This window comes from Anser anser (genome assembly GCF_964211835.1).
Source record: "Anser anser genome assembly, chromosome: 7".
Lineage (NCBI taxonomy): Eukaryota > Metazoa > Chordata > Aves > Anseriformes > Anatidae > Anser > Anser anser.
Genome location: NC_139727.1, coordinates 12,927,912 through 12,940,796, shown reverse-complemented (window position 1 = coordinate 12,940,796; position 12,885 = coordinate 12,927,912). Strand labels below are relative to the sequence as shown.

The 12,885-nt window shown below is 38.0% G+C and overlaps 1 protein-coding gene across 24 annotated transcripts in view; it reads left to right on the top strand.

Annotated features, from left to right (window-relative positions):
- FAM13C (family with sequence similarity 13 member C) overlaps nucleotides 1-12,885 on the top strand; it is a 133,753-nt gene that overhangs the window by 115,181 nt on the left and 5,687 nt on the right. For 16 of the 24 annotated variants that reach the window (XM_083845251.1, XM_083845243.1, XM_083845250.1 and 13 more), the window contains 5 exons: nucleotides 1,035-1,173; nucleotides 2,611-2,692; nucleotides 4,446-4,657; nucleotides 11,057-11,140; nucleotides 12,401-12,580. In XM_083845251.1, the coding sequence (XP_083701377.1) occupies nucleotides 1,035-1,173; nucleotides 2,611-2,692; nucleotides 4,446-4,657; nucleotides 11,057-11,140; nucleotides 12,401-12,580 (697 nt within the window). The remainder of the gene's footprint in view (nucleotides 1-1,034; nucleotides 1,174-2,610; nucleotides 2,693-4,445; nucleotides 4,658-11,056; nucleotides 11,141-12,400; nucleotides 12,581-12,885) is intronic. The other 8 variants (XM_083845240.1, XM_083845239.1, XM_083845234.1 and 5 more) reach the window with 2 other exon arrangements.

Below are 12,885 nucleotides of genomic sequence, written 5' to 3'. Positions count from 1 at the left end.
GCTCACCCTCCCCCCTCCCTCTCTGGGATGGGGGAGAGAAATGGGAAAGTGAAGCCTGTGAGTTGAGATAAAGACAGTTTATTAAGACAGGAAAATAATAATAACAATAATAATAATAATAGTATTAATAATAATAATGTGTATGAAACAAGTGATGCACGATGCAATTGCTCACCACCCGTTGACCGATGCCCAGCCTATTCCCGAGCAGCCGGCCCCCCACCCCAGCCAGCCACCCCTATATATTGTTTAGCATGACGTCAGATGGTATGGAATAACCCTTTGGCCAGTTTGGGTCAGCTGTCCTGGGTCTGTCCCCTCCCAGCTCCTGCTGCACCCCCAGCCTGCTCGCTGGCAGGACAGAGCGAGAAGCCGAAAAGTCCTTGGCTTGGTGTAAGCACTGCTCTGCAACAATTAAAACATCAGCCTGTTATCAGCGCTCTTCTCATCCTAATCCAAAACATAGCACCCTACCAGCTACTAGGAGGAAAATTAACTCTGTCCTAACTGGAACCAGGACAGTCAGGAACCACACTTTCATAAAAGCTTATATACATAACTCAGTCAACTGTGTATAAATAATAATCAGATCTATTGACTTGTGATTATAAAAAATCAGAAACTAAACTGCTTTCAAAATGCTTATTCCCAGTAATAAACTCCCTGGGTTTACTTTTACAAATCATGTTATTGTACCTGGAAGATTTGTGAAGTAAGATGCTGCTGTTAAATGGAAATACTGGATCAGCTTGTGACCTACTAAATTAAACTTGAAAAATATTCAAAAATCCCACAATTAATTAAGAGAGAGAGAGAGAGAGAGAGAAGGATAGTAAACCCGTTGCTACATCCTAGGGGTAACCTCAAGCAAAAACAATTATTTTATGCTTACATAGTAAAACTAAAACTAAACCTGTGAAAGAATCTACCTGCAAATTCCGAAGTGCTAAGAAAGTGTTAAGTATGCCTGAAAAAGGGCACAGTCCGTTTTAGCCAGTTCTTTTATCAAGCTGCTATGTATTCGGCTTTTTCAGACCAAGAAGTTCTTCTAGATGTAACTGTGAAGAGTGCAAAGAACCACAAACAATAGCACAACTTACCAAGCATCTTCAGAGTCTCAAGAGAAAAATCAGAAAGTATGAAGAAAAGTTTGAGCAAGAGAAAAAATACCTGGTAAGATAATCATTGAAAAGATAAAGGGAAATACTGCAAAAGGCAGGCAGGAATCCCAGTGTATTTAAAATTATGCAAAACAAATTATGAAATTGGAAAATAATTAGTGAGGGAATGTATTTCATCATCTTTCAGTATATTCAGTAGTGCAGAGACTAATTTGCATTTCCTTTGGATTATCTTTGTTAGAAAATGTGCATCTTCTAGCTGTGTGAGAAGTGCAAATCAGTTAAACATAGCTGATAGGCTTGTGAACCAAAAGGGTTCAAAAGATGAAAAGCTACTTATTTACTTTGTGGATGAAGTTATTTGCTTGGAAACTTTTGTTCTGCCATGCAGATTCCTTCTTTCAGGCAGATTCCTTCTTTCAGGCAGATTCCTTCTTTCAGGCAGATTCCTGTAAACCTCCAAAGCATAATATCCAATAGAAGTTGTAAGTTGATGTAAGAAATAAGAGAAATAGGAATTGTGAGGTGTTACTGGTGGGGGATGTTTGAGGCTCTATGCAGTGTATTGAAGATCATTGGTCATTATCAAGCTAGTTCTGTGTAATGTGAATTGTGTCATATAAACATATAAAATATCCATGATGCTAAGATGTGTACAGTATGAAACAGGAAAATTTGTGATATGTTATAACCATGTTAAAATGAAAATGGAGCAAATTGTATTATTACCTTGTGATCTCATTAATGCCTGCAAATCTAAACATACATCTGTGAATTGTACTGCCCTGTGGTCATCATATACTCCTAGGAGTAAACTTTCATATTGAAATAGTCATCACAATGTGAAAGAAATTATTTCAGAGGCTTTATTTTGCAAAACTTCTTTGCCGTTTAAAATATCTGAGTTTTGAAATTCCAGTGTAAATTGATTTTAATCTGGAAGCATTCTAAATGCAAAGAAAGAACTGATATACAAACCTTTTGTTGTTGCTTGCTTTTGAAATCACTCAGTTGCTTTTTTTTTTTTTCCATTTAATTAGTTAAGCAGTTCAGTTGAAATGTTTAAAGTGTTGTTTCCCAGAAGAATCCCTGTTGTAAAGCAGTTAAGGCTTATCCCTGCAAGGGATGGAGTGCTTCAGTTAACATCCTGCACATCACTTAGGAACCTGACCAACATTAGGTATTTGACCAGTCCTTTTGAAGTCACTTAGGTTACTTATCCAATTAGTCAATGAAATGTTTTTTTTTGGAATCAGAGCCAAAATACTCAGACCCTTGTAGTGCTGTGCCACAATGAGGAGAGATAAGCCATGATAAACTCATGCTATGACCAAGCCAAATTTTCTGTGCAACGCTATGATATAGTGGAGCTGGAACTATGGATATTTTAGCACAGTATGTGGATAGGTTTTAATGCGTTTGTGCCTGTCTTTTTCTGATTGTGTAATCCTTACTTCTCTTTTTTTCTTCCTTTTTATTTTACATTCAGCCTTCACATGGTGACAAAACTTCGAATCCTGAAGTTCTAAAATGGATGAATGATTTGGCCAAAGGTCGCAAGCAGCTCAAAGGTACATAATAGCATCTCATTTCACTTTCTTGCTGAAGCATTTGGAAGCAGCATGAATGCACCTGGAATGTTTTAATATTAGTTTTCTGTTCTTAATGCTTGGCTTATTTTTCACTAGTGCATGACAATAAGTCTCTTAATGACAACAAAGGTATTAGGTGACATGACTTGCCCTGATTCCTGATGGCAGGGGTTAACATTAAGTCAGTCAATCCTCATAACAAGGGTAAAAAGGGGAAGGAGGAAAAGACGTCATCTGTCCCTCATAAATGTCAACATTCATGTAAAAGGCAATGTTATTGAGAATATTTTCTGACTGTGTATGCTGTTCCAAGGTCACTAAAATTAACGTAAAATACTGAATGAGAGAGGTAAAAGTTTCCTTGTACAGAAGGAGCAAAAATTTTCTTTAGGACTGAGGTTACATAGCTCTAAAGCTTTTATTTATTTGACCATAAAAACAGATCTTTCTCTGCATTTGATTTGGTCTTGGAGGTCAAATTTTGCCCTTGACTGTCTGCACACAGCTCCATTAATGTCTTTGGGTATATCATGTGCTTGCCCTCAGAGAAAATGTAGCCAGGATTGATTGATTGTTTTTAAAGGCTATTTATAAATTACCTACATCTTTTTATTTTTTTTCCATTATAAATGAATTCTCACTACTAATTAAATCCTAGTATTGTATTTCATATGTGTTTTGGATATAGTTGAGAATGTAGATGTAGACGTTGTTATTTTGGTAAATAAATAATTAAAAACTCATCTTTCAGTTAATTTCTGCTGGAAAGTTCTCCCAAGGCTGCATAGTTATTAGATTCTTTTTTCCTTGAACCTTGTGTTATAAATTTAGGAAGGGCAAATGAGAGGATGTGGCCAAACAGCATATTTTACTTTCTGAAAGTTATCTCTCTGACTCAGCCATCCTGTGAACACCCTTGATTGTATTATCCTGAATAATGACACTGATTTTAAGTGAAGCAAGATCTGTAATGTCCATGAGACAGGTACAATTGAAATGGAAAAACACTCAAGTTCTCGTAAGTCTTTTCGCAAGACCGTAAGGCTCATCCATTCTTCCTACCTCTTTGAGTTTAATAAAAATTAATACTTTTCCCTGCAAGCTTGGCCTGTGTCCTTAGACTGTCACAGCTAAAACAAACAAACAAAAACATTACTGCATAGATTTCAGTAAATTTAACAGGTGTGGGGCGAGCAATTTTCTGCGTTGTCCAAGGTCCTGTACCAGCCAGGTATGAGCTAGGAAGAAGGCCTGCTTTTATGGGAGCTACTTGGGGGAGTGAGAGGTCTCTGCTTCCGCATCCTTACCCCCTGAAGAAAACAAGCCTTCTACAAATACTTTGAAGCTCTGTTTGTCCTTTTGAGTCTTTTTCCTAACCTTATTCCAACTGAAATTCTGTGCTGATTCCTACCCTGACTGTACTCATTAACCCAGTGCCTTTTCAGTCCTCCTTCATGGTAACTTACACCTTTTATGTCAAGGATGGGTTTGGAGAGGTAACTATGTGCTTTCCTAAGTGTCATTGATCTAGATACATCTCATCCTTCATTGGATTTTGCTTTAACCAGTTAAAAGATGTTCCGTGCTGAAGCAAAGCAGAATTACTTTCCTACACAGCTGTGGTGTAATAATTGTATGCAAAAAGTTGGGATGGCTTTTTCTTATGGTGTTATAGGAAACTTCTTTGCAAATATTTCTCACCTATTTACTTGCCAAATAATTTGCCTTTCAGAGTTGAAACTCCGAATGTCAGAAGAACAAAACCGTACCTCCAGAGCACCCCAAAGAAATGATCATTGTGAAAGTACTGGGACCTCTAAGGAGACTGGGACGCGGGAGGCTACAAGCATGGAACCAGCTCCATCAGTAGAAGAAACCATGGACAGTGTACTGAGACGACTAAAGGAGAAAAGACAACACTTCAACATTCCAGAGACTATTAAGGTATTTAACAAATCTGACTCTTTCTTTCATAGCTTTATCATCTGAAGCAGATACTAGTTGCTGTGTAGCTGTATTAGCCTACTGTACGACAACATGACTGTGTTGCTTACAGCCTAAGATAGCGGCTGTGTTACTCATGGGAGATGGAGATACCTGCTGCTAGCTAGCAAATTCTCACTGTCACAGGAAAAAGCATTTGAAAAGTTACTCCTCCCTCTGTTGAATCTATACTGGTAATGTATTGAGGCACAGCAGCTGCTGATCCTGCTTCTCCTGCAGAGGATCTCCCGAAGCAGGAAGTTAAGGGCACTAATTTATCTTGATGGGTATTCGTTTCTGCCTTCCAAGTGGGAACACGTCGGGCACTCTTATGAAGGCTGAAAATGGCAAAGGCTTTGAAAAGGGAATGGGAGCTGGGAAATGGCTTTAAGAGCAATTGAGCAAGCATTTTCAAAATGCGTATGCTGGTGGGTGTGCATCCTGTGCCCTCTGGCACTGCAGTGCATTTTCTCTCTAACAAGATGGGAGCTCTAGTACAGTTTTCTGAAGTGATTTTTCTCTGAAGAGTTGCACAGAAAATCAGTTGCAGAAGGTTTTTTTGAATAGTGCCAAGCACTTTTTATTCAGAGATGCAGGTAAAGAACCATTTGCCACATGTATTTGGAACCTGCGTAGTTGAGGTTGTGTGCATGTGAAGTGCGCATTCTGATGCATCAAAGATGGTGACTGCAAATGTGATCCTATCTTGAGTCCACGGAAACTGCATGTCTAAAAATGTTCCTGAAGTGTCAGCCCCGTGTTCCCCCACGGCATGCCTGAGGCAGTGGCTTTGCTTTTAAAAGAATAGCTCTGTGCTATTCCTCCTGAGGAGCCTTAGCTGGAATAAGGGACCAGGACTTCTCCAGTAAACTAGTTTTAGAAGTTGCATCCAAACCCAAATCAGACTGCTCGTTGGCTCAACTAGGGCTTTGTTCTTATTCCTGACCACCCATGGACACCTAGAGGACTCATCGTGGACAGACTGGGAGGCTTTTTCTGGCTCCTGTATATAGGCTGAAACAGTTAGTTAGTTCTTGCTTGTATAAAAAAGTGCATTTTTCTCAGTCTTTCATTGCAGGATTCAAATGCACCCAAGGGTTCAAATGCTCCCAAGCATCTTCTAATGGCAGGCAGGGTGGCTTCAGCTTTGGTTCCTACATGGGACCCAAAGGTGCCTCCTTAGTAGACAAGTAAACCAGCAGGTCTGTTTGGTGGATCTCTTCCAAGTATTTTTGAAGCAGAGGAATTAGGAACATGTGCAAAGTAATTTTGACAGTAAAGGTCCCCTTGCACCTGAGAAAAGCTGAAACTGTTTGTCCAGTCGATAGCATTAAGATCACACGGATAGCACAACTATCCAGGCTGCTCTGCCCTTCTGATCTGGTACATTTACTTGTGTTGATATTGCCCCTGCTCTTCCACATTCTCAATTGTTCTCCTGAATTTAAGAGACGATTTCATATTCCATGAGATGTGCCGGGCATCTAATTACTTTTTTTTCAAACTAGTACCTAGTTTAAAATTCTGCTGTACCTCCATACTCCTGGGACATTTTAGGATTTGTATAAATCTGTTGTTCTGCAATACATATTTTTCATAAAAAGAGTCGTTTAGTTTAGTTTAGTTTTACTATTTTTTACCACCAAATGATGTTGCTATGCCTAGTGCTGTATATCTAAGCACGACAACAAATTCTGTTCCCAAAGGTTCTTGAAATCCAAACATTGACAGTAACATCTAGACTGTGGCTGCTGAAAGAAAAAGGGGGGAGGGGTTGAGAGAGACAAAGACAAGTGAAGAAGAACAAAATGCTAAACTATGCTAGAACATTCTAACACCAAGAAATGATTTTGGTTCAATTTCAATAGCAGAAGGTACACAGTAGAGGTAATTTTAAATTTATTTTGTTTTGGTTTTATTCTTGGTTCTTAACACCCAGTTAGTGTATTAAAATTAGAACCGTGCAAAACTATGCCATGCTCTGTAACTGAAATTTTGAGTTCTGCATACATGACGGATTTTTTAATTCTTTTTTTTTATAAACTACATTTTTTGAAAACTTGTAATGGAAAAAGTGTTGTAAGAAAACAAAAGACAACAACAAAAACATACAGTTCTATATATAGTCCTAAAGCCACAACAGTACAGACTGTATATGAAAATATTTTTAGTTGTTAAAATTTTTGTTATGCAAAGAATCAAATCAGATGACTCCAAAACAGATGTCAATGAGGAAATCCTTTCTAGAAAACCTCTTTTACAAGGAAGAGAGTAAGTTGGCTGGGGGTCTCAGTCACTGATTAACTGGGCTTCTCTTTATTTTCCGATTGAGAACATCCTAATTCTGTGCAATGGCAGTGCTGTCTTCAAAGTTTCTCATGAAGAATTCTGTAATGTACATGAATTTTTTGCAATAGTTAATATTTTCAAATTTTTTAAAGGTTCATTTGCACATTTTAATTTATTTTCTTCCAGCATTCCTGTAGAGAGAATTTGTGTAGAAAGAATTATCCATTTGATAGTAAAGGTGTTTGATAATAGTTATATGGAATCACTATGGAACAGAGGCTTGAAAAGGAGTAATATGAAGCTGAATTGATTTATTTCAAGATAATGTATTTCAGTAGATCCTTATGTTTAACATTAATATGATTGATTTTTATTTATGAGTGATCTGGGACTTTGGGGGGAGAAAGAGCTTTACAGCAGTGGTGATGCGAAATGAATCAAGGATGTCGGCTAGTTACAGAAAAGATCAAAGGCTTCATTTAAGCTACGTGCAGCTGTGCTGTTACTGTAGATAATCTTTGTGTGAAACATTTTATTTTGTATATAACTTTTAGATCCTGTACCAGAATGTGAACTGGATTAATAGTAATCTAAATAGTAGCTTTTTAGCTTTTTTTTTTGGGGGGGGGGGGGGGGGGGGGGGGGGGGGGCAGGGGGGAAGGGGCGGGACTTGTGAAACTGGGCTTGGTAAACATTTCACTGACTGGAATTGACAATGGGATTCATAGATCATAGAATTTTCATTTTTAGGCCAAAGAGGTGAAATCACTTTGAGGGACATTTTATTCATCAGATATTCAACAGTCATCCTAACAAAAAGTCAAAAATGTGAGGAAGGTGGGACACACAGAAGGGATATAAGATCCTGAATGATCCAGTATGTCTAAAAATGACAAATCACAAAATTTGAATATGTAATAGCAGAATGTGGTTCTCAGAACAAAACATCCCCTCCCCTCTCCTCCCCCAAAAGCCTGAGTAAAGTTATTCAATTAGAAGACTTAGGGAAAATAGAGATTGACCTGTGAATGATTCCGTAACCCAAAAAGGGGCAATGACTTGTACTATCACTAGCTCCTGGTATGTCTATGGGAGCTGGTGGTTTATTTATGTATTTTCTTAGATTGTTTACCTTTATGTATCTGTCCTCTCATTATAGACCCATTTCAGTTAATAATTTCATGGGCTATAAAGCAGCTTTTGTTTAAATTAGCATTGAATTTCATGTTGCTGTGTACAGCCTACAGTCCTAAGATGTTCCAGACAATTCTGAAGTTTGTGATTCCAGTTGCCTTCTCTGATTTTGTTCAAGCCTAGCTGAATACAAACTCGTCTTGAGATTGCTAATGAAATGATCTAATGAAATAAGCCCAAATGCTAAACACTCTTGAGATTGTTTCTCATGTGTAAAATCAATATTAATGATCACTCTCTGTTTCCTCCTAAGCATTCAACTGCTTCAGGCTTAATAGTTTTTAAAAGAATTAATCTTGTATTAATTGCAGAACTAGCAATAAATAAAATAGGTAGCTGTTTTATAATACTCCAAAATTCTAGTTAGCAGCTCTTCCCTTAATGTGAATGGCAGATAATTTTGGATTGAGTCACTCATGCAGATCTTTAAGAACAAATGTGATTAGAGGTTCTGCGCTGTTTTTGCATTCGGGCAATAAACAGAAAAGGTCATGTTCCTGACGAAATGAATTGCAAGGCTCTCCTTTGGTATTTGAAAAGCATTGCTTCTTCAGGGTTTGATATATATTTGAAGACGCAAATGATTAAAAATACTTCTCCAGTATGTCAATAAATAAAACCTAGTCATTGACTTCCTGCAGAAAGGTATCCTCACACCCCCACTCCATTCTTCTGCACATTACTTCACTGTGGTGGATGAGCTCTGCTCCAAGCCTTTGAACACTTGGCCCTAACTTGTAGAGAGATCTGTTGTGATCTGGCACAGACCGCAGGGGCTCAAAGGGTTCCAGTAAATGGGGTTACATCAGGCTGGTGGCAGTCACTAGTGTGGTTCTACAGGGCTCCATTTTAGGGCCCTGTGTCAGGTAAAGGTTCTCCACTGAGAGGGTGGTCGGGCACTGGAACAGGCTCCCCGGGTCAGTGGTCATGGCACCGAGCCTACCAAAGTTCAAGAAGCATTTGGACAATGCTGTCAGACATAGGGTTTGGGTGGTCCTGTGTGGAGGCAGGAGTTGGACTTGATGGTCCTTCTGGTTCCCTTCTAACTCAGGATATTCCGTGATTCTATGAAAATTACATTAGCTTCATGTGCTCCTTGTTGTTTCAACCCAGATGCAAATGTGCACCTGTCAGGAACAGATTTTCTTGGGAGAAGGAGGAAACTGAGAGAAGAAGAGAAATAGCAGCTAAATACTGTGTTCTCTGCACCAGACACCTATATTACTGTATCACCACCACTAATAAATCACATTGCCAAAAAAACATCATTCCTTTTTCTGCTACCAGTGCTTTATATTGTGATTTTGAACAAAAATAAACTGCGTCACTTGTGAGTCTTCACTTTAGAAGGAATCCTATACTTGTGGGATCCGTAGTTGTTAAGCATTCAGCCCAGGAGAGCAAAACAGGTGTGACTGGGGATGAAGCCCAGAGCTGCTACCATTGTTAGAACAGTGCTGCACTTTCTGCAGCTTCTCCATAGCAGTTCTACAGATGCACACTATCCAGCTGAATTTCCTGTTGGCTGATCGAGCTATTGTTCCCTTTCATTTTAAGGATAGCACCTTTTTCTAGTATGTTCAACTTTGGAGGGTTTTAACCATGGTATCACAATGTTTGGTTACTTAAAGATTTCATTGTAAATCTATCATTCCACCCAGTAAATGTGTTATGTTTGCGTAGCTGAAACTTCTGTTCTTCATCCCTTACTAGCCAAGGCAAATCTACTTCTCCTTCTCAATGAATAATTAAAAAGTTGAGCAATGTCCTCTCTGCATTTTTGCAAGTTTTTAAGTGTTGTGTCTAGAATGATTTTGTTGCAATTATTTGTTGCAACTAAATCATGTTTAATATATAATAGAGAATTGTATGATTTACAAACTGATCTTGCAAATAGAAGCGAGTAACATACTGTTCTCATTAACAGCTTTCTCCCTAGGATGGATGAGAAAAGTACTTCTTTAATTTTTCATTTACTACAACCATTTATAAACATTACCTAAGCATCAGAAAAAGTTCTAGGAAAGTACTGATATCCATGGGACCTCAGTGTCAATACATTCCACTCACATGCTGTAGTCTTTTTTGTGAGCCCACCTTCCCAAAACCCAACCCACAAGATACACCCCATATACATTCAATCTGGTTGTGATAGTCAAGCAAAAAACTCTGCTTTTTTATACTTTCTGTCAACATCTGTTTCCCAGATACTTTTTTTTTTTTTTTTCAGATACAGGCTCTGATCCAGCAACTCGTGAAGATCATTGCCTTATTGAATAAGACCATAGTTTGTACCCTTTAAAGTTCTCCAGATAAGGATGCAGTGTTTTTTCATTAGCCTAGTATCATTTCCTAATTTTAAGCTTGTTTAACTGCTTTTATAGAACAGTCATTTTGAAAAAAAAAAAATCAAGGAAATAAAATATTAGATCATCATAGAATGACAGTTAACAGGAAGATTCCAACCTTCCAGTACATTTTCATTTTTGCATCTTTCTACAGGAGAAAGAGTACAAGTTCTGGCCACAAAGACTCCACTTTGGTGAAACAAAGTAAACACGTTATATTTCTTACTGGTAAACGCCTAACCTAAAACCTACTCTATTTGCTAGAAGTACCTCTATAGATTTCATCAGCTCTGTATTAGGCCTTGACTGGGTAGGTAACGTATTCGCAATCCATTTAAAACGTCAGTCACGTAAATTTGGATTCTGTTCTTACCAAGTCAGTGCCAAGTCCCTGTTGATCTGAGGGTGGACAGAAACAGAATTCAGTGTTAATGTTTATTTGGGGAGCGCAGGTTATTGAGCAAATACCTACCTGTACCCTTGTCATGAAATCCTGACTCATAATTTCATACATAACTTTTTTAAATAGGGTATGACAAAAAAGCAAATGGCTTTGGAAAAAATCAATCTTCAGAAATGCCTACTATATTTTGAGAGTATTCATGGACGGCCTGTAAGTATACCATGGAAAGATAGGTAAATTAAAACTTATTTAATTTCACTACCAAGTATTTTTGGACTCATGTATTAAATATATTTAGATTATTTTTCCATGATTAACATAATGTTAGTTATTTCAAACTCATTTTCAGATATAAATTACTGCTTTATGAATTTGGTTTATATTAAAAAAAAATAAAAAGGCAGGTTTCGAGTGGTCCTGTATCTCTCCTCATGACTAGAAGTTGCAGATTTTTACGATAAAAATGGAGAATTATATATCCATATCAGACTTGGCTCATACATACTGCAGCTGTGCTACAGCATACAAAAGATTAGAATATTTAGCAGCTGAGAAAGGTTTGTAGGGCAACATCAGAGATGAAATAAAAAAATAAATAGCCTGTCATCTGTTTTCCTTTTTTTCACAGCAGCACTTAAAAATATTAATTAAATCATTTCAAGAACTCTGTATTAAAGGGTTTTCAATGCTGAATGTAGGTACAAAACAAAAAATTTCCAACATTGGTTAGATGATGATTTGAAAATGTGTCTATGCAAATCCCTGGAATTCCTATTTGATGTGTAGGAATGCCTGTATTCTTATGTCTGTTTCTGTTTCTGCCTTGTAATTGTTGTGGTAGAGGAAACGTGGAGTGGCACCAGCAAGTGTCCAAAAATATGCCAGCTCTCAAAATTACCGTGATCTGAATCTGATCTCTGTGCATCTTGGATAAAATAATTTTTAATAATTAATAAGCCTCTTTAGGCTTTGAATGAGAGCTGAGGGATGGAGAGAATATGTAGGAAGGGTCTGAAGAAATGACTTTTCCTAAGGAGAACAAGAAAGAAATGAGTTATTAGTGCTATATACAAACGACTGAGACTTGAAAATCCAAAGATAGAGAAGAGAATAATAGGGCATGCTCTGTAGCATGGAGTACAGAGAGGGTGTTTCTTCCCAAGGTAGAGGCAGCTCTAACCATCTGAGAAAGAAAATGCTAATTGCATAATGGAAGAGATGATCAGTGATGCTAAGCAGCCATGCACCAATCTTGAATCTGCCAAACAGCTCTGACTTAAGGTCACAGAAAGCTTAGAGATTTAAAGCAGGGAAATGGAAGTTAGAAAAGATTTTTACATCTTTTGTTGTTCCTGAAAATAAGCAATCTGTAGACTGAACAGTTAGAGTTGCATACTTAAATAATCATGTATTTTAGAGAAGCAAATTTTAATATTTGTATCTATATTAATGTATTTTCCTGTGTGAAAGGGCTGGAGATTCTGCGTGCATCCTGGTCACCAAGAACAGCTGGAGAGTGAGGCCAGCAAGGCCCAAGCTCAGTGTCGAGCACAGGCTCTGTGCCCAGTTCAGAGCTGGCAGGGCCCAGGAAAGAGCATCTCGGGAAGCTCGTGTTTGGTTTTAAGACATGCAAGGATGACAGCTTACAGAGTGAGTGCCCAGGCAGAGGCATTCTGGTGAGGTTAGCCAACAGAACAGGTGCATCTCTGCTATCAGAGAGTTGTCCCAGGGAAGCAGAAAAAGGATTTTTCACAATGCATGAACATTGACTACTGAATACTCAAGACTTAGTACTTGAAATGTTTGACCTAGCAGGCCGTGACATACCTTGCCATTTAACAAGTATCATTCTGTATCATTATCAAAAGGCTAATTTGAATGGAGTATGCTTGGCTGGGATTACAAGAAAACTACCAGAAACTTAACCCACAACTCAGATTTAAGCTAAATTTCTT